Source organism: Leptodactylus fuscus, chromosome 1, assembly GCF_031893055.1.
Source record: "Leptodactylus fuscus isolate aLepFus1 chromosome 1, aLepFus1.hap2, whole genome shotgun sequence".
Taxonomy (NCBI): Eukaryota; Metazoa; Chordata; class Amphibia; order Anura; family Leptodactylidae; genus Leptodactylus; species Leptodactylus fuscus.
This window is the reverse complement of record NC_134265.1, coordinates 340,183,197-340,211,072: the sequence shown is the minus strand read 5'-3', so window position 1 is coordinate 340,211,072 and position 27,876 is coordinate 340,183,197. Positions and strand designations below refer to the sequence as shown.

Genomic DNA, 27,876 nt, shown 5'->3' with positions numbered 1-27,876 from the left:
GGAAAATTACGTGAACTTTCTGTTCAAAGCGCTGCTGGAATCCGCAATGCGTTCACGTCACGGTTGTTCACGCAGCACTTTAGCATGGCGGTTCCGGGCCCTAGCCTTAGGCTGAAGCCTCACATTGCAGAAACGCAGCTTTTTTTGTTGCAGATTGTGTTGCTGTTTTTTTGAGCCAAAGCCAAGAATGTCTACAAAAAGGAATGGGAAATGTATAGAAAGTTCTTATACTTCTCCCTTTGGCTCAAAAAACTGCAACAAAATCTGCAATTAAAAAAAGCTGTGTTTCCGCAACGTGTGGACTTAGCCTTTGAATGGCAAAATTTTAAAAGGTTCAGATTAACCTTAACCCCTTCCAGCCCCAGGAATTTTTAGATTTTCAATTTTTGTTTTTTACTTCACACCATCCAAACCCCATAACTTTGTTATTTCTCTGTTCACAGAGCCAGTTACATAGTTACATAGTAGATGAGGTTGGATAAAGACATCAGTCCATCAAGTCCAACCTATAATCCTACAGTACCCTATGGTGTTGATCCAGTGACCCCATGTGGCTTATGCCAATTGCCCCACTTGGGGGGGGGAATCCTTCCTGATTCGAATCTGACAATTGGTATAAAGCCCTGGCTATGATGTATAATGTTCGTAGGACAAATTGTATTTCATAATGGTACCATTTAATATTCTGTATGATATACTAGGAAAAAAATGCAGAATGGGGTGGAAATGGAATAAGCCGTCCTTTACCCAGTTTCTCTGGGGAATAGAACGGAGACCTGGTGGGCGGATATGGGCACAAGTGTGAATGCCCCCTCACTTGGCTTTGTTTTTAGGATATTCATTGTGCGGCCAATGTCACCTTATTCTATGGGTTAGTACAATTCTGGGGCAACCAAATTTACATAGTTCTTGGAGTCACCCTATTTTAACACCCATAACTTTTTTTATATTTCCATGTACAGGGATGCATAAGGCGTATTTTTTTTCAATGTACTTTTTAGTTATACCATTTTTGGGAATGTCTGATGTTTTGATCACTTTTTATTAAAATTTGTATGGGCAGCAAAATGGCGAAAATAGTGCGTTTTGGCTTTTTTTTTTTTTTTTTTTCCCTGCTATGGCTTTTTTGGACACAAGGATGTATAATTTATTTATGTTTTTTATTTATATTTATTTTAAGTCTAGGGAAAGATGGTGATTTGAACTTTTAGTTTTTTCTTATATTTCTTATATATATATTTTTTAATTATTTTATTTTTTATTTATTTTACTACCACCCTTCCCCACACCCAACCTTTTGGGGGTTTCAACCTGCAATTGTTTGATTGCAAGCCCCTTGGACTATACAATACAACTCTATTACAGTCTATGGGAGGTTCGCTGTATTATTGTGGCTGGTCCTAGACATGCACATTTAATGAAGTGGACACCAAAATAGATTCATAGAAACAGTAGGAGATACTATTCTAAGATTATACCTGGCATATCTGGATTCTGCATTTTTATAAATCAGTGTACACCCTAAAATGTTTAGAATTAAGGGCTGACTATAACTAGACACAATATTTTTCTATTCAATATTTCAATATTTTTCTATTCAATATTTTTTTTTTTACGGCTATAGGATTGTTAGTACTACGTACATAGTCCAGGTATAAAACGGCTGACAAATCCTGAGTTGCCTTTATTGTAGATTCCTTTATAGCCTCCTCCTGAATTTAACCCTTTGCTTATAATCGACACATTCATACAAAATCCAATTCATTCTATAGAAAAATAAACAATAAGACATATGATCCTAAATGGATCTACTTCACAATAACTAGATTAGGATTTCCTATGAAGCACACTAGTGCCATCTGGTGAAAACTTGTGCGAATCCTGCTGGATTATTTAATGCAGAATTAATATAAGTAAATGTAATATTTATCAGAGATGTAAGAAGAAGAGAGATGTAATTGTGTTCGAGGCTTCATATGAAAACAGAAAGTATACGGTATATACTTTTATTGTTACTTTATGTTACACAATATTATATCAGGTTAAAAGTAAACATTCTATTCATTGATACAATCTGTAATGTAATCATACAGATATATGGATAGAATCTGATTAATAAATAATTTATGGCAACAAGAAAACTTTTTTTTTAATGAAGTCCAGACTAGTAACCCAATTATGACAGGTCCGGTGTCTGAAACCCCAGCAATAATAGCTATTACGTGATAAAACCCTATAGGGATGGGTATTGTTAGATTAGGAGAGCAGTGCTCAGTTCTATTACACCCATACTCACTAGCTATTGACCAGATAGCATGCATGCATTATTGCATTCAATAAAGAAAAGGGAATAAACTGCTGCCAGACTTCTCTGGTTATGTCTCATCTCCCTAGAGATCAAAGGATCGCGCATGTTAAATTTACCCAAAACATACGCCGAACATTTCATATAAATTAGATGGTAGGACAGTCCCGCTCATATCATCAGGTTAAGCTGGCATATTTGTAATGTGTGTGGTGACCTTAATACGTCATGAGATAATCCATTTAGTTGTAATGTAGTAACTTTGAGCTACATTGTGTTTTGTAGCCCAGACTAATACAGTTGGTTGCTTATTGCACCTATATAGTGTTATAGGTGCACCTAGAGGTCCCTTGACAGCACTGGTGGGAAAGTACTTACCATTTATTTCTCTTACTTGCGCCAACATATTTTGCAGCTCTTTATAGAATTGTCAATGACTGTCCCATATAGGGCTCACAATCTAAATTCCCTATCAGTACATACCCATAGGAAACCCACACAACTATGAGGAGAACACACAAACTCCTTGTAGATGGATGCGACTCCAGTCTCCAGCAGCCACTCAGTCACATGGCCCACTTGAGGGTTGTGTAATAGAGGTCCTTACAGGCAAAGGAAAGGAAAACACAGACTTCAGCACTGGGGACTTTGCTGCAGAGTTCCTTACTGTGTTGAAGGTTTTCACACCACAGCAGACATGATAGTATAGCAACTAAGCAGAAGAACATCAAAGTCATACCAATGAGTCAGCGCACGGCATAGTCGGGCAAGTGCCGGGGCCCACAGACCCTCTGAAACCCCCCCGGCACTTGCCCGCCCCAGCACTTGCCTGTCCCTATTTCCGATGGACGCCGATACGTTGAATACATAGACGATTAAAGCAGGAGCTGTGAGCTCAGCTCCTGCTTTAAAGCTGCGGCCCGGCTTGCGTGTGTAGGTGCGATGACGTCATCACATCGCGCTTACACACGCAAGCCGGGCTGCAGCTTTAAAGCAGGAGCTGAGCTCACAGCTCCTGCTTTAATCGCATATGTGAATGGAGTGAGAGAGCGGAGAGAGGAGCATCGGGGGAGCGATGGAAGTTGAGTGTAAGTGTTTGTTTTGTATTAAATATTAAGGTGGAACATAATGAAGGGGGCCCATGAAACTGGGGGGCAAATGAAGGGGAGGGGGGGAACGGCATGACACTGGGGAAGATGAAGGGGTGGGGAGAGAACGGCATGAAACTGGGGACAGAGATGGAGGGGGCCCAATGAAACTGGGGGGGAATGAAGGGGAGGGGGGAACGGCATGACACTGGGGCAGATGACGGAATGACACTGGGGCAGATGACGGCATGACACTGGGGCAGATGAGGGTTGGAACAGCATGACACTGGGGCAGAGACTGGGGACATGAAACTGTGGGCAGATGAAGGGGGAGAACGTGATGAAACTGGGGACAGAGATGGAGGGGGAGACATGAAACTGGGGGCAGAGGAAAGGTGTATATGAAACTGGGGGAAAGATGGAGGGGGGCATATAATTTACAGGTCACTGTAGGAGGATTATACTGTGTGGGGGCACATGATAAATGAATGAGAATGGGCAGAGTCAACATAAAAGTGGGTGGAGCCATAATTGCCACGGCGCGCAGAGCGCGCCGCACATTTTACCCCTCTTTCTACTCTTTAAAAGTTGGGAGGTATGGCGTTGGTGACGCCACACTCCTGCGTGACGTCACTCGCTTCATCTGCGACGCACAGTGTCTCGACTCCCCCGCCTCCTTTACAAGGGGGCCCACTGAGGCTCTGTCACCCAAGGGCCCATAAAAACCTGGAGCCGGCCCTGCCAATGACCCTGCACTACCTCTAGTGTGGGGATGTGATCCTTGCCGTCCACAAACCCTCGTCACCATTGGGTAGGATACTGGTGGTGGCTGGGCACATGAACCATTTGCTTGCTGAGATGACCCTTTGCCATCAGTTGATCAGGCCTTCCATACAGACCTTGAAGCGTGCAAGCTGTAAGCTCTATGAGCAAATCCTTTCTCCCCTAGAGTGGGAACAGAAATCGTAACTAGGATGCCCTTTCCCACCATTGGTAGCCTGGGCTTCTCCTGACGTCAGTAGGTTGTTCTGTGGAAGAGGCACTTACAGATATAGAACAGATTAATGCACCTGAAATCCTCTGCATGGAATTCAGATACTATTTCTCTAGATCCATACCTAACAAATGTTCCATTTATTCTGGTCATACTTCATGAAACATCCCTCATAAGGGACAAATGTTAGACGCCAAAGTGGGTATTTCTTGGACGTTTGCAGCCATTCATGTACAGGTCAAAGACAAGGTTAAAGATTTTTTGCAATGGGGATCGAATTGTTGGGAAGTATGGAAAAGATATATACAGATTTGGGGGTGTACCCATTGTAGTAGTAAGGTCCAGTTCTAGTTATCCATTCCATTCTAGTTATCAGTCTATTCTTTCTTTGATCTTTTGCCAACGTTCAGTATTCATTTCTTCACAGTCCAAGTTGTTTAGGATGTGCACATATTGAGGCAATATGGTAATACTCAATGTGATATATTAAAACTGTACCAAACACAACAGCCCCAAAGCATCGATCATATGAGGATCTATAAATAGAGAATCCATCTGTTCTGGTTCTGGTTGTGTTTCCCCATCCCTAATGATAATTACAACATATGCACTTTGACTAAGCCACGTAATGAAACCACAAAAGCATTCAGTGGGAAACCTCCTAAATTATTTAGAATGCACGGGAATTTCTAATGGCAGGCTAGCAAGAGGAATACATTATTCAACACCGAGGCTAAAACATACAGCAACAGATGGAAAAGTAAAAGAAGTGTGGACAGGAAAGGAAGATTAGATATTAACGGAGTGCACCTCCATTCAATGCAGGAATACATGCAATGGGGTTTTAGGCTTAGTAGTTTCTCTAGAATTGTCTATATTAAAACTGCATGTGCATTACTGCTATCCATGTAAGAGCTAAGCATACGATGTCTACATGTAGATTCTAAGAATGACTTACCTTGCTTATGAGTATCCCTGATCTCTTGGTGCATCTTTTCAATGGTAAAACATATAGAAGGTACTGTAAAGAAAGTAAGCTATGGCTTGTCAGCTATCAGTCTGCATGATGTATAGGGGACATTCATAGCATGTTTTCTGCATCCGTTTAACAGATGTGTCCCAGAGAAAAAACTTTAAACCCGATGCAAACAGATGCCCTTTTAATGGCTTCAGCTTAAAGGGATTCTACCATTAAAAAACTTTTTTTTCTAGGTAACACGTCGGAATAGCCTTTAGAAAGGCTATTCGTCTCCTACCTTTGGAAGTGCTCTCCGCCGCACCGTTTGTTCGAAATACCAGTTTGTACTGGTATGCTAATTAGTTCTCTTGCAGCGATGGGGGCGTCCCCCAGCGCAGGAGATGTGATGGGGGTGTCCCCATTGCTGCTCAAAAACCGACTCCAGCACCGCCTCTGTCTTATTCTGCATCTGCCCCTTCCTTCTTCGGCTTGACGTCGAACGCCTGCGCAGTATGCTTTGTTCGCCCCCATCGCTGCAAGAGAACTAATTAGCATACCGGTACAAACCGGTATTTCGAACGAATGGTGCAGCGGAGATCACTTCCAAATGTTACCTAGAAAAAAGTTTTTTAATGGTAGAATCCCTTTAATCTGTTTTTAATGGACCTGTTAAACAGACATGCTAAGGAGATGCAAAAAATGAATGTATAAGGAGGACCTGTCAGGCTTAAACAGCCCAATGGCATACAGTACATCATCTCATAGGTGATGTCACCCTGAGCACTTGGTCTTGTTTATCCAAATTCATTCAGCCATTGCCAATGACGTAACTAGGAATGGCGGGGCCCCAAAGTGAACATTTCACATGGGCCCCCCCAACCAACTGACCCAAACCCCCCAAACCCCCCATACATACTTACACACACAAGCGTACACACACAAGCTGCATTCCTGCACACACTAATATGCCCCATAGTGGCCCCTGCACACAGTATTATGCCGCATAGTGGCCCCTGCACACAGTATTATGCCCCATAGTGGCCTCTGCACACAGTATTATGCCCCATAGTGGCCCCTGCACACAGTATTATCCCCCATAGTGGCCTCTGCACACAGTATTATGCCCCATAGTGGCCCCTGCACACAGTATTATGCCCCATAGTGGCCTCTGCACACAGTATTATGCCCCATTGTGGACCACTCATGAACAATTATTATCTTTTTGGTAAATAGGACCTGTTACCTGCTCAGGACATCACTCACATAAGTAAAATTTGACATCTCAGGTCCCTACGCAGCTAGGATTTCTGCCGAAAGAAGAAGCCTCAGGACACCACTGGACTGGATAGCAGTAGGGGGAAAACAGAGCAGCGGGGACAGGTGCACAAAGATTTTTTTTATTTATTTTTCTCCTTCCCCATTTTCCAGGAAAGCCCCTTTAAGGCTGAGGCCACACATTGGAGAAAAGCACATTTTTTGGCTGCAGATTTTGCTGTGGTTACTGATAGTCTGTGAAGGTGCAGAGAAGGTTGTGAATTAGTGTTTTAATGTAACTTCATTGCAAAATCACCTTGCAGCAAAATCTATGGCATAAAATTGTCTTGGTGAACTTACTAAATTGTGCAGCTGTATCTAGTGATTTTCCATCCCAGCTCCTGAAGTCCTGTGATTTAGTGCCCCATTTCTTAGTATCCAGCTGAAGTTAAATTGCAAGACCTCTCTGCAGAGCACCTGCAACAGGCATATGGTAGTAGGAGACCTCTCTCACCAGTTGGACTGTCCTGCATTTCAGGTTCTGTCTCATTGTCCCAGGTGGCCGATCCTCCAGATGTAGACAGAATTGAACTGAATTCAGGGGTGATGCAGACCGACGTTGGACCACGTAGGGAACATAATACAGAATGGGGTCGCATTATACTATGTAGAGAAACTAAGATGTCATTATATTGTGTGGGGCCACTTAGAGGACATTATAATAATTGGTGGAAAAAAGGAGGCATTATCACTTAATATTATGCATTAGAGGGTACTATTACTATGTTGAGATACAAAGGGTTTTGGTAGTAATGGGTGTAGTCAAAGAGGACATTGGTGGTCCGGACACAGGTAGGGCTGGCCTCCTCAAACTTGTCAGGAGCTAACCTGCTGTGATCTGCAGTAATAGAATAATTGATGAGATTTAAAGCGGTCATCCAGGATTTGGAGAAACCAGAAAAGGTGTCAAAAATAAAAAGCAACCATCGGGGGGGCTCCTCACCTTTCCCCCCAGCCGGGACATTGCATTTCGCCAAACTTTATCCGCGGGGATGCAGTCACATAGGATCTTTCATACATTTATGGTGGGAGTGCCCTCCGATCCTAGCCTTTTGGACGGCAGTGTTTCAATTTATTCAGTTTATATCCACCGTAGCTGGTCTTGTTATACGCCCCTCCCCCGGTCTTGGTCTTTGTTTTTTGGACACTGGTCTTTTCCCCTTGGGGACACAGGTGGTATTGAGGCAGATAGTGCTGGCGGCTCGGGATATGATCGCTCATCAGTGGAAATCCGGTCTTTGTCTAACTGTAGCTGAGCTAATCCACCATGTTGACTTAGTATTCACTCTGGAGCGTATGCTGGCCAATGGAAATCCTACTTATACCAGCTTCGCTTCAAATGGTCCCTTTGACTCTCTTATATGGAAACTAGGAAAGCATCTCCTCCCTTGCAGTCTCAGGTTGGCCCCAGTGCGACCCCTTAATTGTTTCATGATAACGGGTGGCTCCGTATGATATGTTTTTTTCTTTTTTTTTATGGCGGGTCCTGGTGGCTGATATATATTTCTATATTTCTCTATTCTGCAACTTATGTATCTTGTATTTGCTGTACCCTCTGTGACACCAACAATGTATTCAGGTATATTGTTTTTGATTATGTGTTTTGCTCTCTTGTTGTAACATCTCTGCCTGCTCGGGTCACTGCACCGCCCTCTGCTCGCGTGCTGCGGCGCAGGAGGCATGTGCAGTTTGGTTCATGGCTAAAAGTTTTTGGTCGCACTGTGTGAACACGGCTCTAGTGCTGTGATTGTATTTGCACCACACCCGTCTTCTGCCCTTGTTTGTCTCTGCTCCTCTAATGGTTAATCTGGCCTTGCCCTGTTATTGACAGCCTGCCTTCCTGTCAACTCCATGGGCGGGTTCTTCCTTCCTATTTAGCCTTGGCTCTCATTCACACCAGTGTTTGCTATTGCTGTGTACTTGCTCCGTACTGTCACTATTTTGCTTGCTTTCTTATTCTTGACCTCTTGCTTTCTCTACTGACTATTCTCTGGACTCCGATTTGGCACTGCATCGCTCGACTGTTACTGACCCTTGGCTAGCTGACCTCCCTTTGTTGTTGTCCGTCTTGTCTGCGTTTTGTGTCTCACCTATACAGGAAGGGACTGTCTTCGTGGTTGCCGCCTATTACGTAGGAAAGGGCCTGGCAATAGGAAGGGAAAGTTGGGGGCTTCAGCTTAGGGCTCACTGTTTGTTGTGTCCCGTCCCAGGGTTCAAACAGTTACTGGGGAATTGCGGTCCTAGCAATTCCCTTATACTTGTTTTCTTTTGTTTCTATCTTGTTACCCCTATCCCCTCCCCCCCTTGCTCCTGACCTCGTTTGTTCTTTCTGCCATGCCTTAGTAACTGATGCCTAGAAAACTCATGTATGTTTGGCTTTCTGGTCTTCATATAAACTGCTACATTTTTTACACAGATGCCTCCGCACCTGGACTGCTGAATGGAGCATCAACCTTATATACAAATTTCTACTGTTGTTTTTTGTTATTACTGTTTTATATGTTGTAAAACTTTATTTTGTCTTTTCAATAAAAATCAAATTTTAAATAAAGTAAAGAATAGAGATGAGCGAACACTAAAATGTTCGAGGTTCGAAATTCGATTCGAACAGCCGCTCAATGTTCGTGTGTTCGAACGGGTTTCGAACCCCATTATAGTCTATGGGGAACAGATACTCGTTAAGGGGGAAACCCAAATCCGTGTCTGGAGGGTCACCAAGTCCACTATGACACCCCAGGAAATGATGCCAACACCTCTGGAATGACACTGGGACAGCAGGGGAAGCATGTCTGGGGGCATCTAACACACCAAAGACCCTCTATTACCCCAACATCACAGCCTAACAACTACACACTTTACACACTCAATACCACCTCTCTGACAGTAGGAAAACACCTTGAAACATGTGTATTTGGCACTTGCAGTGAGGAGAGCTTGTCACCAGCAGTGAATTTGGCCCTTGTAGTAAGTTGAGGTTGGCACCAACATTTGTTTTGAAAATCAGGGTGGATTGAGCCTCTAACCAGCAGAGTTTGGGCAAATTCATGGTGGAGGGAGCCTCTAAAAACCCCAGTTTGGACCAATTCATGGTGGAGGGAGACTCTAAAAACCCCAGTTTGGACCAATTCATGGTGGAGGGAGACTCTAAAAACCCCAGTTTGGACCAATTCATGGTGGAGGGAGCCTCTAAAAACCCCAGTTTGGACCAATTCATGGTGGAGGGAGCCTCTAACCAGCCCAGTTTGGACCAATTAATGGTGGAGGGAGCCTCTAAACAGCCAAGTTTTGGGAAATTCATGGTGGAGGGAGCCTCTAACCAGCCCAGTTTGGACCAATTCATGGTGGAGGGAGCCTCTAAACAGCCCAGTTTGGGCAAATTCATGGTGGAGGGAGCCTCTAACCAGCCCAGTTTGGACCAATTAATGGTGGAGGGAGCCTCTAACCAGCCCAGTTTGGACCAATTAATGGTGGAGGGAGCCTCTAACCAGCCCAGTTTGGACCAATTAATGGTGGAGGGAGCCTCTAACCAGCCCAGTTTGGACCAATTAATGGTGGAGGGAGCCTCTAACCAGCCCAGTTTGGACCAATTAATGGTGGAGGGAGCCTCTAAACAGCCAAGTTTTGGGAAATTCATGGTGGAGGGAGCCTCTAACCAGCCCAGTTTGGACCAATTCATGGTGGAGGGAGCCTCTAAACAGCCCAGTTTGGGCAAATTCATGGTGGAGGGAGCCTCTAAAAAACCCAGTTTGGACCAATTCATGGTGGAGGGAGCCTCTAATTAGCCCAGTTTGGACCAATTAATTGTGGAGGGAGCCTCTAACCAGCCCAGTTTGGACCAATTAATGGTGGAGGGAGCCTCTAACCACCCCAGTTTGGACCAATTCATGGTGGAGGGAGCCTCTAACCAGCCCAGTTTGGACCAATTCATGGTGGAGGGAGCCTCTAAACAGCCAAGTTTTGGGAAATTCATGGTGGAGGGAGCCTCTAACCAGCCCAGTTTGGACCAATTCATGGTGGAGGGAGCCTCTAAACAGCCCAGTTTGGGCAAATTCATGGTGGAGGGAGCCTCTAACCAGCCCAGTTTGGACCAATTAATGGTGGAGGGAGCCTCTAAACAGCCAAGTTTTGGGAAATTCATGGTGGAGGGAGCCTCTAACCAGCCCAGTTTGGACCAATTAATGGTGGAGGGAGCCTCTAACCAGCCCAGTTTGGACCAATTAATGGTGGAGGGAGCCTCTAACCAGCCCAGTTTGGACCAATTAATGGTGGAGGGAGCCTCTAAACAGCCAAGTTTTGGGAAATTCATGGTGGAGGGAGCCTCTAACCAGCCCAGTTTGGACCAATTCATGGTGGAGGGAGCCTCTAAACAGCCCAGTTTGGGCAAATTCATGGTGGAGGGAGCCTCTAAAAAACCCAGTTTGGACCAATTCATGGTGGAGGGAGCCTCTAATTAGCCCAGTTTGGACCAATTAATTGTGGAGGGAGCCTCTAACCAGCCCAGTTTGGACCAATTAATGGTGGAGGGAGCCTCTAAAAAACCCAGTTTGGACCAATTCATGGTGGAGGGAGCCTCTAATTAGCCCAGTTTGGACCAATTAATTGTGGAGGGAGCCTCTAACCAGCCCAGTTTGGACCAATTAATGGTGGAGGGAGCCTCTAACCACCCCAGTTTGGACCAATTCATGGTGGAGGGAGCCTCTAACCACCCCAGTTTGGACCAATTCATGGTGGAGGGAGCCTCTAAACAGCCCAGTTTGGGCAAATTCATGGTGGAGGGAGCCTCTAACCAGCCCAGTTTGGACCAATTAATGGTGGAGGGAGCCTCTAAACAGCCAAGTTTTGGGAAATACATGGTGGAGGGAGCCTCTAACCAGCCCAGTTTGGACCAATTAATGGTGGAGGGAGCCTCTAACCACCCCAGTTTGGGCAAATTCATGGTGGAGGGAGCCTCTAACCAGCCCAGTTTGGACCAATTAATGGTGGAGGGAGCCTCTAAACAGCCCAGTTTGGGCAAATTCATGGTGGAGGGAGCCTCTAAACAGCCAAGTTTTGGGAAATTCATGGTGGAGGGAGCCTCTAACCAGCCCAGTTTGGACCAATTCATGGTGGAGGGAGCCTCTAAACAGCCCAGTTTGGGCAAATTCATGGTGGAGGGAGCCTCTAAAAAACCCAGTTTGGACCAATTCATGGTGGAGGGAGCCTCTAATTAGCCCAGTTTGGACCAATTAATTGTGGAGGGAGCCTCTAACCAGCCCAGTTTGGACCAATTAATGGTGGAGGGAGCCTCTAACCACCCCAGTTTGGGCAAATTCATGGTGGAGGGAGCCTCTAACCAGCCCAGTTTGGACCAATTAATGGTGGAGGGAGCCTCTAACCAGCCCAGTTTGGACCAATTAATGGTGGAGGGAGCCTCTAACCACCCCAGTTTGGACCAATTCATGGTGGAGGGAGCCTCTAACCAGCCCAGTTTGGACCAATTCATGGTGGAGGGAGCCTCTAAACAGCCCAGTTTGGGCAAATTCATGGTGGAGGGAGCCTCTAAAAAACCCAGTTTGGACCAATTCATGGTGGAGGGAGCCTCTAATTAGCCCAGTTTGGACCAATTAATTGTGGAGGGAGCCTCTAACCAGCCCAGTTTGGACCAATTAATGGTGGAGGGAGCCTCTAAAAAACCCAGTTTGGACCAATTCATGGTGGAGGGAGCCTCTAATTAGCCCAGTTTGGACCAATTAATTGTGGAGGGAGCCTCTAACCAGCCCAGTTTGGACCAATTAATGGTGGAGGGAGCCTCTAACCACCCCAGTTTGGACCAATTCATGGTGGAGGGAGCCTCTAACCACCCCAGTTTGGACCAATTCATGGTGGAGGGAGCCTCTAAACAGCCCAGTTTGGGCAAATTCATGGTGGAGGGAGCCTCTAACCAGCCCAGTTTGGACCAATTAATGGTGGAGGGAGCCTCTAAACAGCCCAGTTTGGGCAAATTCATGGTGGAGGGAGCCTCTAACCAGCCCAGTTTGGACCAATTAATGGTGGAGGGAGCCTCTAAACAGCCAAGTTTTGGGAAATTCATGGTGGAGGGAGCCTCTAACCAGCCCAGTTTGGACCAATTAATGGTGGAGGGAGCCTCTAACCACCCCAGTTTGGGCAAATTCATGGTGGAGGGAGCCTCTAACCAGCCCAGTTTGGACCAATTCATGGTGGAGGGAGCCTCTAAACAGCCCAGTTTGGGCAAATTCATGGTGGAGGGAGCCTCTAAACAGCCAAGTTTTGGGAAATTCATGGTGGAGGGAGCCTCTAACCAGCCCAGTTTGGACCAATTCATGGTGGAGGGAGCCTCTAAACAGCCCAGTTTGGGCAAATTCATGGTGGAGGGAGCCTCTAAAAAACCCAGTTTGGACCAATTCATGGTGGAGGGAGCCTCTAAACAGCCCAGTTTGGGCAAATTCATGGTGGAGGGAGCCTCTAACCAGCAGAGTTGGGGGAAATCAGGGTGGAGGGAGCCTAGTATTAGCAGAATTGTGCAACGCTTATGGTGGATGAGTATGAGGATGCGGAGGAATTGGAGAGGTTGAGTACAGACATGGAGTTTCATGTTGGGGTGCTTTACACAGGTGGGCACAAAAATGACGGCTCTACCCAGTGGTGGTTCATTTTTATCAAAGTGAGCCGGTCGGCACTCTCAGCTGACAGACGGGTGCGCTTGTCAGTGATGATGCCACCGGCTGCACTGAACACCCTCTCAGATAGGACGCTGGCGGCAGGACAGGACAGCACCTCCAAGGCATATAGGGCAAGTTCAAGCCACAGGTCCAACTTCGACACCCAATACGTGTAGGGCGCAGAGGGGTCGGAGAGGACAGGGCTGTGGTCGGAAAGGTATTCCCGCAACATGCGCCTATACTTCTCACGCCTGGTGACACTAGGACCCTCCGTGGCGGCACTTTGGCGAGGGGGTGCCATCAAGGTGTCCCAGACCTTAGACAGTGTGCCCCTCGTTTGTGTGGACCGGTGAGAACTTGGTTGCCTACTGGAGGAACTGCCCTCCCTGCCGCCAACGTCACATGCTGGAAACATCTCCATCATATTCTGCACCAATTGCCTGTGGCAAGCATTGATGCGATTGGCCCTCCCCTCTACCGGAATAAAAGACGAGATGTTGTTTTTATACCGGGGGTCAAGGATAGCAAAGATCCAGTACTGGTTGTCCTCCATGATTTTGACAATACGCTTGTCGGTTGTAAAGCACCCCAACATGAACTCAGCCATGTCTGCCACAGTGTTAGTTGGCATGACTCCTCTGGCCCCACCGGAAAGTTCAATCTCCATTTCCTCCTCATCCTCCATGTCTACCCATCCGCGCTGCAACAATGGGACGATTCGAAGTTGCCCGGAAGCCTCCTGTATCACCATCACATCATCGGACAACTCTTCTTCCTCCTCCTCCTCCTCCTCCTCCTCCATTAAACGCAGTGAAGCGGACAGATGTGTGGACCTACTCTCCAGCTGTGACGGATCGGATGCTATCCCTAACTCCTCTGTGTGATCTGAGTTATCCCTGATGTCAATCAGGGATTCTCTCAGAACACACAAGAGCGGGATTGTAAGGCTCACCATCGCATCCTCAGAGCTCACCCTCCTTGTGGACTCCTCAAAGACCCGTAGGATGTCACAAAGGTCTCTCATCCATGGCCACTCATGGATGTGAAACTGAGGCAGCTGACTTTGTGGCACCCTAGGGTTTTGTAGCTGGTATTCCATCAAAGGTCTCTGCTGCTCAACCACTCTATTCAACATCTGAAACGTTGAGTTCCAGCGTGTGGGGACGTCGCACAAAAGCCGGTGTTGTGGCACATGCAGGCGTTGCTGGAGAGATTTTAAGCTAGCAGCGGCTACTGTCGACTTGCGAAAGTGGGCGCACATGCGCCGCACTTTCACCAGTAGCTCTGGAACATTGGGGTAGCTCTTTAGGAAACGTTGCACCACTAGGTTGAAGACGTGGGCCAGGCATGGAACATGTTGGAGTCCGGCAAGCTCCAGAGCTGCTACCAGGTTCCGGCCGTTATCACAAACGACCATGCCTGGGCCCAGGTGCAGCGGCTCAAACCATATTGCCGTCTCATCGAGGAGGGCATCCCTCACCTCGGAGGCAGTGTGCTGTCTGTCCCCCAAGCTGATCAGCTTCAGCACAGCCTGCTGACGTCTACCAACGCCAGTGCTGCAACGTTTCCAACTCGTAGCTGGGGTCAATCTAACAGCGGAGGAGGAGGCGGTGGCGGAGGAGGAGGCGGTGGCGGAGGAGGAGGCGGTAGAGGAGGAGGAGGAGGAGGGGGGTGTTCTTCTCGTGTCCCTGCCAGGAATGTTAGGCGGGGAGACGAGGTACACCGGGCCAGTTTGGGAAGCAGTCCCAGCCTCAACTACATTCACCCAGTGTGCCGTCAGTGAAATGTAGCGTCCCTGTCCGCATGCACTTGTCCACGCGTCGGTGGTCAAGTGGACCTTTGTGCAAAGCGCGGAACTAAGGGCCCGCCTGATGTTGAGTGACACGTGCTGGTGCAAGGCGGGGACGGCACACCGGGAGAAGTAGTGACGGCTAGGGACGGCATAGCGAGGTGCCGCAGTTGCCATCAGGTCCAGGAAGGCGGGAGTTTCAACAAGCCGGAACGCCAACATCTCCTGGGCCAGCAGTTTAGCGATGTTGGCGTTCAAGGCTTGCGCGTGTGGGTGGTTAGCAGTGTATTTCTGCCGCCGCTCCAATGTCTGAGAGATGGTGGGTTGTTGTAAAGAAACGCCTGATGGTGCCTTTGATGGTGCAGGAGAAGGAGATAAGACAGGACCAGGGGAGGATGAGGTAGAAGTCAACAAAGTGGCGGAGGCAGATGAAGTGGTGTCCTGGCTCGTCCTCTGGAGTGCATCGCCAGCACAGTCAGCAGTGGCAGTGGCAGAGGCAGAGGCAGAGGCAGTGGCAGTGGCGTGAACGGCAGTCGGCCTTTGTCCTGCCGTTGCTGCCTGCCACTGATTCCAGTGCTTGGATTCCAAATGACGGCGCATTGAAGTGGTGGACAGGTTGCTCTTCTCAGAGCCCCTAATCAATTTCGAGAGGCAAATTGTGCAGACAACACTATATCTGTCCTCGGCGCATTCCTTGAAAAAACTCCACACCTTCGAGAAACGTGCCCTCGAGGTGGGAGTTTTTCGGGGCTGGGTACGAACTGGAACATCTTGGGAGATTCCGGGTGTGGCCTGGCTTCGCCTAAGCTGCTGACCTCTGCCTCTGCCTCTAGCTACCCTTTTTGGTGCTGCACCTGCCTCAACATCCACACTACTTTCCCCGCTTGACATCCCCCCTGTCCAGGTCGGGTCAGTGTCCTCATCATCCACCACTTCCTCTTCCAACTCCTGTCTCATCTCCTCCTCCCGCACAATGCGCCGGTCAACTGGATGCCCTGACGGCAACTGCGTCACATCATCGTCGATGAGGGTGGGTTGCTGGTCATCCACCACCAAATCGAACGGAGATGGAGGAGACTCTAGTGTTTGAGCATCTGGATACAGATGCTCCTCTGTTAGGTTCGTGGAATCGTGACGTGGAGAGGCAGGTTGAGGGACAATGAAAGGAGCGGAGAACAGCTCTGGGGAGCAGGGACAGTTTGGGTTATTGTTCTGTAAAGCTTCGGAATTTTGGGAGGAAGGAAGACAAGACTGTTGGGTAATAGGAGGAGAGGAGGCAGAGTCTGACTGGCTGCTGGACAATGTGCTGTAAGCGTTCTCTGACAGCCATTGCAAGACCTGTTCCTGGTTCTCGGGCCTACTAAGGTTTGTACCCTGCAGTTTAGTTAATGTGGCAAGCAACCCTGGCACTGTGGAGTGGCGCAATGCTTGCTGCCCCACAGGAGTAGGCACGGGACGCCCTGTGGCTTCACTGCTACCTTGCTCCCCAGAACCATTCCCCCGACCTCGCCCACGGCCTCGTCCACGTCCCTTTCCGGGAGCCTTGCGCATTTTGAATTCCTAGTTAGAAATTGGCACTGTATACCAGTAGTAAAAATTGTGGGTGCACGTAACCCCAATATATTCTTTGAATTCCCAGTCAGACACTGGCACTATATGGCAGTAGCAAGAAATGAGGGTATTTGTATTCCCAATATACTCTTTGAATTCCCAGTCAGACAATGGCACTGTATACCAGTAGTAAAAATTGTGGGTGCACGTAACCCCAATATATTCTTTGAATTCCCAGTCAGAAACTGGCACTATATGGCAGTAGCAAGAAATGAGGGTATTTGTATTCCCAATATACTCTTTGAATTCCCAGTCAGACAATGGCACTGTATACCAGTAGTAAAAATTGTGGGTGCACGTAACCCCAATATATTCTTTGAATTCCCAGTCAGACACTGGCACTATATGGCAGTAGCAAGAAATGAGGGTATTTGTATTCCCAATATACTCTTTGAATTCCCAGTCAGACAATGGCACTGTATACCAGTAGTAAAAATTGTGGGTGCACGTAACCCCAATATATTCTTTGAATTACCAGTCAGAAACTGGCACTATATGGCAGTAGCAAGAAATGAGGGTATTTATAACCCCAATATATTCTTTGAATTCCCAGTCAGACAATGGCACTGTATACCAGTAGTAAAAATTGTGGGTGCACGTAACCCCAATATATTCTTTGAATTCCCAGTCAGAAACTGGCACTATATGGCAGTAGCAAGAAATGAGGGTATTTATAACCCCAATATATTCTTTGAATTCCCAGTCAGACAATGGCACTGTATACCAGTAGTAAAAATTGTGGGTGCACGTAACCCCAATATATTCTTTGAATTCCCAGTCAGAAACTGGCACTATATGGCAGTAGCAAGAAATGAGGGTATTTGTATTCCCAATATACTCTTTGAATTCCCAGTCAGACAATGGCACTGTATACCAGTAGTAAAAATTGTGGGTGCACGTAACCCCAATATATTCTTTGAATTCCCAGTCAGACACTGGCACTATATGGCAGTAGCAAGAAATGAGGGTATTTGTATTCCCAATATACTCTTTGAATTCCCAGTCAGACAATGGCACTGTATACCAGTAGTAAAAATTGTGGGTGCACGTAACCCCAATATATTCTTTGAATTCCCAGTCAGACACTGGCACTATATGGCAGTAGCAAGAAATGAGGGTATTTGTATTCCCAATATATTCTTTGAATTCCCAGTCAGACAATGGCACTGTATACCAGTAGTAAAAATTGTGGGTGCACGTAACCCCAATATATTCTTTGAATTACCAGTCAGAAACTGGCACTATATGGCAGTAGCAAGAAATGAGGGTATTTGTATTCCCAATATATTCTTTGAATTCCCAGTCAGACAATGGCACTGTATACCAGTAGTAAAAATTGTGGGTGTATATAGCCCCAATTCTATTGCTAGGGGACTTGCAGGGTATTTCTGGGGTGAAGGTGGGGGGGCACACCGTTGGAACGGGTATCGGGGTATATATCGGGTATACGGGAATACACTGACAGTGTATTCCATTCAGGATCCTGGGAAAGCTGGGTTGCGGCGATTGAGCCCGTCAGTGCCACGTTACACTGACAAGCTTCTCCCTGGAATTTAGCTCTTACAAGAGCTGTTGGTTGTCTTCTCCTTCCTATCCTAGCCTGTCCCTGCCTACCCAGAATCTAAGCCCTAGCTAGCTGGACGGAAACCTCCGTCCTCGGTGAATTGCAAGCTCAGAATGACGCGAAGCTGGGCGTCGCTGTTCTTTTAAATTAGAGGTCACATGTTTTCGGCAGCCAATGGGTTTTGCCTACTTTTTTCAACGTCACCGGTGTCGTAGTTCCTGTCCCACCTACCCAGCGCTGTTATTGGAGCAAAAAAGGCGCCAGGGAAGGTGGGAGGGGAATCGAGTAATGGCGCACTTTACCACGCGGTGTTCGATTCGATTCGAACATGCCGAACAGCCTAATATCCGATCGAACATGAGTTCGATAGAACACTGTTCGCTCATCTCTAGTAAAGAATAAAAAGCCAGTCCCCAGTTATCTGTTGTCCCCTTTCCGTCTCATATTGGGGCCACAGTGATGGAAGACCTAAGCTTCATGTGACCACTGAAACCAGTCAGTGGCCTCAGCAGTCACTACAGAGGGTGAGATCCTTACCAGTGACCACTGATTGATCTTAGCAGCACCATAAGTCCTGAGATTTATGTGACTGCTAAAATAAAAGGAACTTGTAGCGGACCACTGAGTACCGGGGACTAGCGCGTATACTATTTTGTTCTTTTACTTCCCCCCTTATGCCTCATATTTTGCACCAAATCTTGGGCAACCATTTTAAACAAATTGTATCATATGCTGAAAGTAAAACCCACGGCATGTCAATTTGTAACACAGATCTAAGCTGAGGAGACATGCAGAGAAACCTGGAAAACAACACATTTCGGGCTGTGGTGCCCTTGTATATACTCAAGTATAAGCCGAATTTTTAAGCAAAGTTTTTGTGCTGAAAAAGCCCCCCTCGGCTTATACTCGAGTCAAGCAAGAAAAAAAAAAAAAATTGGGGGGGGGGGAGGGGGGACCTGCCGCAATAGTAATGTATAGAATCTCCCATAAAATAGTGGGGAAAAAAAGAAGCTTTAAAAAATATAACGAATAAATAAAATAAATAGAAGTTCTAAATCCCTCCTTTCTCTAGAATACATATACCATGTTTTCCCGAAAATAAGACAGTGTCTTATATTAAATTGTCGTCCTAAATATAGGACCTGTCTTATTTTCGGGGGACGTCTTATTACAGCGTCAGCATGACTACTGGTTGTAGGTAGTGTAGGGGAGGGGGGAAGGTATCATACTTACCTTTCCCATTTTCGTAGCAGCGCTGGTGCTGCTGGTCGTCCGGGCAGTGATGGGCGGGGCTTAGAGGGCCTTTCGTGGGTGGAGCTTAGCGATCCTCACTTCACTGACACAGCAGTGCCTCTTCTGTATGCCGGCTGCTGCCTCTGCCTCTGGGATGAGCTGGGAGAGTTCATCCTACAGCAGCAGGGACAGTGGACACAACAGCAGAGGCAGCAGTCGGATTTCCTGTGCACACCGAGCACATCGCACAGTGTTCAGTTGGCTGCAAAGATTTTTAGGCATGCCTTATTTTCAGGGGGTGCCTTGTATTAGGCAATTCAACAGAAACCCCCGCATGTCTTACTTTCGGGGGTGTCCTATTTTCGGGGAAACACGGTAAAAGTAGACAATTACTGTGAAACACATACACATTAGGTATCCCTGTGCCTGACAGTGCCCGGTCTACTGAATATAGGGTATCTGCAGTGCTCCTGTTCCTCAGGAAGGGGTTAATAGGAGCACTGCAGATCCCCTATAGTCAGCCAGGCTGAATTCCAATTGGGGGAAGAAAAAGCAGTCCTCAAACTCAGGTAAGGGGCAGACAGACAACCAAAACACCCCCTCCCCTTCCCCAGCACCCAGCAACTACTGCACCCAAAAACCATTTTAATTTTTAAAATTTTCCAGTAGCTGCTGCATTCCCCCCCCCCCCCCCATGGCTTATACTCGAGACAATAAGTTTCCCAGTTTTTTGTGTAAAATTAGGGGGGGTTGGCTTATACTCAAGTATATACGGTACATCAGAAAATTTCCCTTTCCCTTTTGGTCATACTGTATCTAATAATGCTTAGTGTTAGACACTTAGGGTAAGTTCACACGGAGGAATTTGCTGTGGATTTGGGAGAGGATTCTACCCCCGAATCAGCAGCAGATTCTTCCCAGATTCTGCCTCCCATCTTTTTCAATGGGAGGCAGAGATTGCAGCAGGATGCTGAAAAAATAAGCTTCCTGCTCTGTCTTGCCGCAGCTGATTCAGCAGTCAATTCCACAGCTCAAGGCTGACTTCTAATTATGACTATTCATCCGGATCTAATCGAAAGTCACAACAGTATGCCGGCGCCCTGCATCATTATTCCGTCACAGGCAGACCGGAGAATTCCCCTTCATTCCGCCGTATGAACCTACCCTTACTGTTTGTAGCCCTGACCAAACACTATAACATATAAATATAGTTACATACCATCCTGATGAAGGGACCTTTATAGTAGTCCCGAAAGCTCGACATGACATCAAAAAACTTTTTGAGTTAGCCATTAAAAAAGGAATCAACTACTGAGGACTTCTCTCAGAAAATTTCTTTCATTTCATATCCACTGGCTAACACGGTACAAGGATATATATAGTTACATATAAATATAGTTGTACGGTATCTTTTTATAAAACAATGAGGAGCTCATATGTACAAATTCCCTTTATTTATGCAAATATCACCTTAAAAAATGTATAAGAAATGATGTATTTCAAAATGAATCTTAGCAACACGTCATTTTTTTTTCTCTTAACCAGAGCAGATTTTGCAGCGCTGGAGCCCGTTCTCATTGCATGCCGTGCACTTTAAGGCCTTAAAAGAGTCTGTGAAGCAGTTTCTGAACACTGACATCTTGCTTCCATGGCACACTACACAAGGAAGGAAGCCAAACCCCCCACAAGAGGCACATGCGTGAGGGTGCTGTACTCTCTGCATAGAGAAAGAAACAAGTATTACTATACATTACTGAGAGGCAGTAGGGTATATATCTAGAGATGGGCGAACCAACTCCTACCGAACCAGGTGTGATCAGAATATTGCAAATTGTTTGTTTTTTTACAAAATCAAATAAATGGAGATTCATCACCGGCAAACTAAAATGGATACCACATTATACTCAGAGGTCTCGTCAGACCCCTTCGTGTAGTAGGTGGAGGTCCAGTGGAGGTGACACTCGGTACATCCATATCACCATTGAGGCCTAATCACAGGTCTCAGCTGTGATCACGGGTGCATGATGTCAAAGGAGAAGGCCAGATATGACATAGAAGTCCGCAAGATGGCCCGTTTTAATGACACTTTCACTTTGACATAACATCAACTGTGTTTGCTTTAGAGAGCTAGAGATTGGATATATAGGTTCCTAGGAGCCCTGACAGTGTTATACACTATGTTTTATAGACAGGTTCCTAGTAGCCCTGACAGTATTCTACACTATGTTTTATAGATCGGTTCCTAGGAGCCCTGACAGTGTTATACACTATGTTTTATAGATCAGTTCCTAGGAGCCCTGACAGTATTCTACACTATGTTTTAAAGATAGGTTCCTAGGAGCCCTGACAGTGTTATACACTATGTTTTATAGATAGGTTCCTAGGAGCCCTTACAGTGTTCTACACTATGTTTTATAGATAGCTTCCTAGGAGCCCTGACAGTGTTATACACTATGTTTTATAGATAGGTTCCTAGGAGCCCTGACAGTGTTATACACTATGTTTTATAGATAGCTTCCTAGGAGCCCTGACAGTGTTATACACTATGTTTCATAGATAGTTTCCTAGGAGCCCTGACAGTGTTATACACTATGTTTTATAGACAGGTTCCTAGGAGCCCTGACAGTGTTATACACTATGTTTTATAGATAGGTTCCTAGGAGCTCTTACAGTGTTATACACTACGTTTTATAGACAGGTTCCTAGGAGCCCTGACAGTGTTATACACTATGTTTTATAGATAGGTTCCTAGGAGTCCTGACAGTGTTATACACTATGTTTTATAGATAGGTTCCCAGGAGCCCTTACAGTGTTAAACACTATGTTTTATACATAGTTTCCTAAGAGCCCTAACAGTGTTATACACTATGTTTTATAGATAGGTACCTAGGAGCCCTGACAGTGTTCTACACTATGTTTTATAGATAGGTTCCTAGGAGCCCTGACAGTATTCTACACTATGTTTTATAGATAGGTTCCTAGGAGCCCTGACAGTGTTCTACACTATGTTTTATAGATAGGTTCCTAGTAGCCCTAACAGTGTCATACACTATGTTTTATAGATAGGTTCCTAGGAGCCCTGACAGTATTCTACACTATGTTTTATAGATAGGTTCCTAGTAGCCCTAACAGTGTCATACACTATGTTTTATAGATAGGTTCCTAGGAGCCCTGACAAAGTTATACACTATATTTTATAGATAGGTTCCTAGGAGCCCTGACAGTGTTATACACTATGTTTTATAGATAGGTTCCTAGGAGCTCTTACAGTGTTATACACTACCTTTTATAGATAGTCTCCTAAGAGCCCTGACAGTGTTATACACTATGTTTTATAGATAGATACCTAGGAGCCCTGACAGTGTTCTACACTATGTTTTATAGATAGGTTCCTAGGAGCCCTGACAGTATTTTACACTATGTTTTATAGATAGGTTCCCAGGAGCTCTGTCAGTGTTATACACCATGTTTTATAGATAGGTTCCTAGTAGCCCTGACAGTGTTATACACTATGTTTTATAGATCGGTTCCTAGGAGCCCTGACAGTATTCTACACTATGTTTTATAGATAGGTTCCTAGTAGCCCTGACAGTGTTCTACACTATGTTTTATAGATAGGTTCCTAGGAGCCCTGACAGCGTTATACACTATGTTTTATAGATAGCTTCCTAGGAGCCCTGACAGTGTTATACACTATGTTTTATAGATATGTTCCTAGGAGCCCTGACAGTGTTATACACTATGTTTTATAGATAGGTTCCTAGGAGCCCTTACAGTGTTAAACACTATGTTTTATAGATAGTTTCCTAAGAGCCCTGACAGTGTTATACACTATGTTTTATAGATAGGTTCCTAGGAGCCCTGACAGTATTCTACACTATGTTTTATAGAGAGGTTCCTAGGAGCCCTGACAGTGTTCTACACTATGTATTATAGATAGGTTCCTAGTAGCCCTAACAGTGTCATACACTATGTTTTATAGATAGGTTCCTAGGAGCCCTGACAAAGTTATACACTATGTTTTATAGATAGGTTCCTAGGAGCCCTGACAGTGTTCTACACTATGTTTTATAGATAGGTTCCCAGGAGCTCTGTCAGTGTTATACACCATGTTTTATAGATAGGTTCCTAGTAGCCCTGACAGTGTTATACACTATGTTTATAGATCGGTTCCTAGGAGCCCTGACAGTATTCTACACTATGTTTTATAAATAGGTTCCAAGTAGCCCTGACAGTGTTCTACACTATGTTTTATAGATAGGTTCCTAGGAGCCCTGACAGTGTTCTACACTATGTTTTATAGATAGGTTCCTAGGAGCCCTGACAGTATTCTACACTATGTTTTATAGATAGGTTCCTAGGAGCCCTGACAGTGTTCTACACTATGTTTTATAGATAGGTTCCTAGGAGCCCTGACAGTATTCTACACTATGTTTTATAGATAGGTTCCTAGTAGCCCTAACAGTGTCATACACTATGTTTTATAGATAGGTTCCTAGGAGCCCTGACAGTGTTATACACTATGTTTTATAGATAGGTTCCTAGGAGCCCTGACAGTGTTATACACTATGTTTTATAGATAGGTACCTAGGAGCCCTGACAGTGTTCTACACTATGTTTTATAGATAGGTTCCTAGGAGCCCTGACAGTATTCTACACTATGTTTTATAGATAGGTTCCTAGGAGCCCTGACAGTGTTCTACACTATGTTTTATAGATAGGTTCCTAGGAGCCCTGACAGTATTCTACACTATGTTTTATAGATAGGTTCCTAGTAGCCCTAACAGTGTCATACACTATGTTTTATAGATAGGTTCCTAGGAGCCCTGACAAAGTTACACACTATGTTTTATAGATAGGTTCCTAGGAGCCCTGACAGTGTTATACACTATGTTTTATAGATAGGTTCCTAAGAGCCCTGACAGTGTTATACACTATGTTTTATAGATAGGTTCCTAGTAGCCCTAACAGTGTCATACACTATGTTTTATAGATAGGTTCCTAGGAGCCCTGACAAAGTTACACACTATGTTTTATAGATAGGTACCTAGGAGCCCTGACAGTGTTCTACACTATGTTTTATAGATAGGTTCCTAGGAGCCCTGACAGTATTCTACACTATGTTTTATAGATAGGTTCCCAGGAGCTCTGTCAGTGTTATACACCATGTTTTATAGATAGGTTCCTAGTAGCCCTGACAGTGTTATACACTATGTTTTATAGATCGGTTCCTAGGAGCCCTGACAGTATTCTACACTATGTTTTATAGATAGGTTCCAAGTAGCCCTGACAGTGTTCTACACTATGTTTTATAGATAGGTTCCTAGGAGCCCTGACAGTATTCTACACTATGTTTTATAGATAGGTTCCTAGGAGCCCTGACAGTGTTCTACACTATGTTTTATAGATAGGTTCCTAGGAGCCCTGACAGTATTCTACACTATGTTTTATAGATAGGTTCCTAGTAGCCCTAACAGTGTCATACACTATGTTTTATAGATAGGTTCCTAGGAGCCCTGACAGTGTTATACACTATGTTTTATAGATAGGTTCCTAGGAGCCCTGACAGTGTTATACACTATGTTTTATAGATAGGTACCTAGGAGCCCTGACAGTGTTCTACACTATGTTTTATAGATAGGTTCCTAGGAGCCCTGACAGTATTCTACACTATGTTTTATAGATAGGTTCCTAGGAGCCCTGACAGTGTTCTACACTATGTTTTATAGATAGGTTCCTAGGAGCCCTGACAGTATTCTACACTATGTTTTATAGATAGGTTCCTAGTAGCCCTAACAGTGTCATACACTATGTTTTATAGATAGGTTCCTAGGAGCCCTGACAAAGTTACACACTATGTTTTATAGATAGGTTCCTAGGAGCCCTGACAGTGTTATACACTATGTTTTATAGATAGGTTCCTAGGAGCCCTGACAGTGTTATACACTATGTTTTATAGATAGGTTCCTAGGAGCTCTTACAGTGTTATACACTACGTTTTATAGATAGTCTCCTAAGAGCCCTGACAGTGTTCTACACTATGTTTTATAGATAGGTTCCTAGGAGCTCTGTCAGTGTTATACACCATGTTTTATAGATAGGTTCCTAGGAGCCCTGACAGTATTCTACACTATGTTTTATAGATAGGTTCCCAGGAGCTCTGTCAGTGTTATACACCATGTTTTATAGATAGGTTCCTAGTAGCCCTGACAGTGTTATACACTATGTTTTATAGATCGGTTCCTAGGAGCCCTGACAGTATTCTACACTATGTTTTATAGATAGGTTCCAAGTAGCCCTGACAGTGTTCTACACTATGTTTTATAGATAGGTTCCTAGGAGCCCTGACAGTGTTCTACACTATGTTTTATAGATAGGTTCCTAGGAGCCCTGACAGTGTTATACACTATGTTTTATAGATAGCTTCCTAGGAGCCCTGACAGTGTTATACACTATGTTTTATAGATAGGTTCCTAGGAGTCCTGACAGTGTTATACACTATGTTTTATAGATAGGTTCCTAGGAGCCCTGACAGTGTTATACACTATGTTTTATAGATAGGTTCCTAGGAGCCCTTACAGTGTTAAACACTATGTTTTATGGATAGTTTCCTAAGAGCCCTGACAGTGTTATACACTATGTTCTATAGATAGGTACCTAGGAGCCCTGACAGTGTTCTACACTATGTTTTATAGATAGGTTCCTAGGAGCCCTGACAGTATTCTACACTATGTTTTATAGATAGGTTCCTAGGAGCCCTGACAGTGTTCTACACTATGTTTTATAGATAGGTTCCTAGGAGCCCTGACAGTATTCTACACTATGTTTTATAGATAGGTTCCTAGTAGCCCTAACAGTGTCATACACTATGTTTTATAGATAGGTTCCTAGGAGCCCTGACAAAGTTACACACTATGTTTTATAGATAGGTTCCTAGGAGCCCTGACAGTGTTATACACTATGTTTTATAGATAGGTTCCTAGGAGCCCTGATAGTGTTATACACCATGTTTTATAGATAGGTTCCTAGTAGCCCTGACAGTGTTATACACTATGTTTTATAGAAAGGCTCCTAGTAGCCCTGACAGTGTTATACACTATGTTTTATACATAGGGTCCTAGGAGCCCTGACAGTGTTCTACACTATTTTTTATAGATAGGTTCCTAGGAGCCCTGATAGTGTTACACACTATGTTTTATAGATAGGTTCCTAGGAGCCCTGACAGTGTTACACACTATGTTTTATAGATAGGTTCATAGGAGCCCTGACAGTGTTCTACACTATATTATATAGGTAGGTTCCTAGGAGCCCTTACAGTGTTATACACTATGTTTTATAGATATGTTCCTAGGAGCCCTGACAGTGTTATACACTATGTTTTATAGAAAGGCTCCTAGTAGCCCTGATAGTGTTATACACTATGTTTTATAGATATGTTCCTAGGAGCCCTGACAATGTTACACACTATGTTTTATAGATAGGTTCCTAGGAGCCCTGACAGTGTTACACACTATGTTTTATAGATAGGTTCCTAGGAGCCCTGACAGTGTTACACACTATGTTTTATAGATAGGTTCATAGGAGCCCTGACAGTGTTCTACACTATATTATATAGGTAGGTTCCTAGGAGCCCTGACAGTGTTATACACTATGTTTTATAGATATGTTCCTAGGAGCCCTGACAGTGTTATACACTATGTTTTATAGAAAGGCTCCTAGTAGCCCTGATAGTGTTATACACTATGTTTTATACATAGGGTCCTAGGAGCCCTGACAGTGTTCTACACTATGTTTTATAGATATGTTCCTAGGAGCCCTGACAATGTTACACACTATATTTTATAGATAGGTTCCTAGGAGCCCTGACAGTGTTACACACTATGTTTTATAGATAGGTTCCTAGGAGCCCTGACAGTATTCTACATTATGTTTTATAGATAGGTTCCTAGGAGCCCTGACAGTGTTCTACACTATATTTTATAGGTAGGTTCCTAGGAGTCCTGACATTGTTCTACACTATGTTTTATAGATAGGTTCCTAGGAGCCCTAACAGTGTCATACACTATGTTTTATAGATAGGTTCCTAGGAGCCCTAACAGTGTCATACACTATGTTTTATAGATAGGTTCCTAGGAGCCCTGACAGTGTTATAGACTATGTATTATAGATAGGTTCCTCGGAGCCCTGACAGTGATATACACTATGTTTTATAGATAGGTTCCTAGGAGCCCTGACAGTGTTCTACACTATCTTTTATAGATAGGTTCCTAGTAGCCCTAACAGTGTCATACACTATGTTTTATAGATAGGTTACTAGGAGCCCTGTCAGTGTTATACACTATGTTTTATAGATATGTTGCT

At 44.9% G+C, this 27,876-nt stretch overlaps 1 protein-coding gene across 1 annotated transcript in view; it reads right to left on the bottom strand.

Moving 5' to 3' along the window:
- Positions 1 to 21,052: 21,052 nt before the first annotated feature.
- GRXCR1 (glutaredoxin and cysteine rich domain containing 1) overlaps positions 21,053 to 27,876 on the bottom strand; it is a 47,453-nt gene continuing 40,629 nt past the window's right edge. Inside the window, exon 4 of the mRNA XM_075266468.1 lies at positions 21,053 to 21,232. Coding sequence (XP_075122569.1) covers positions 21,053 to 21,232 — 180 coding nt within the window. The remainder of the gene's footprint in view (positions 21,233 to 27,876) is intronic.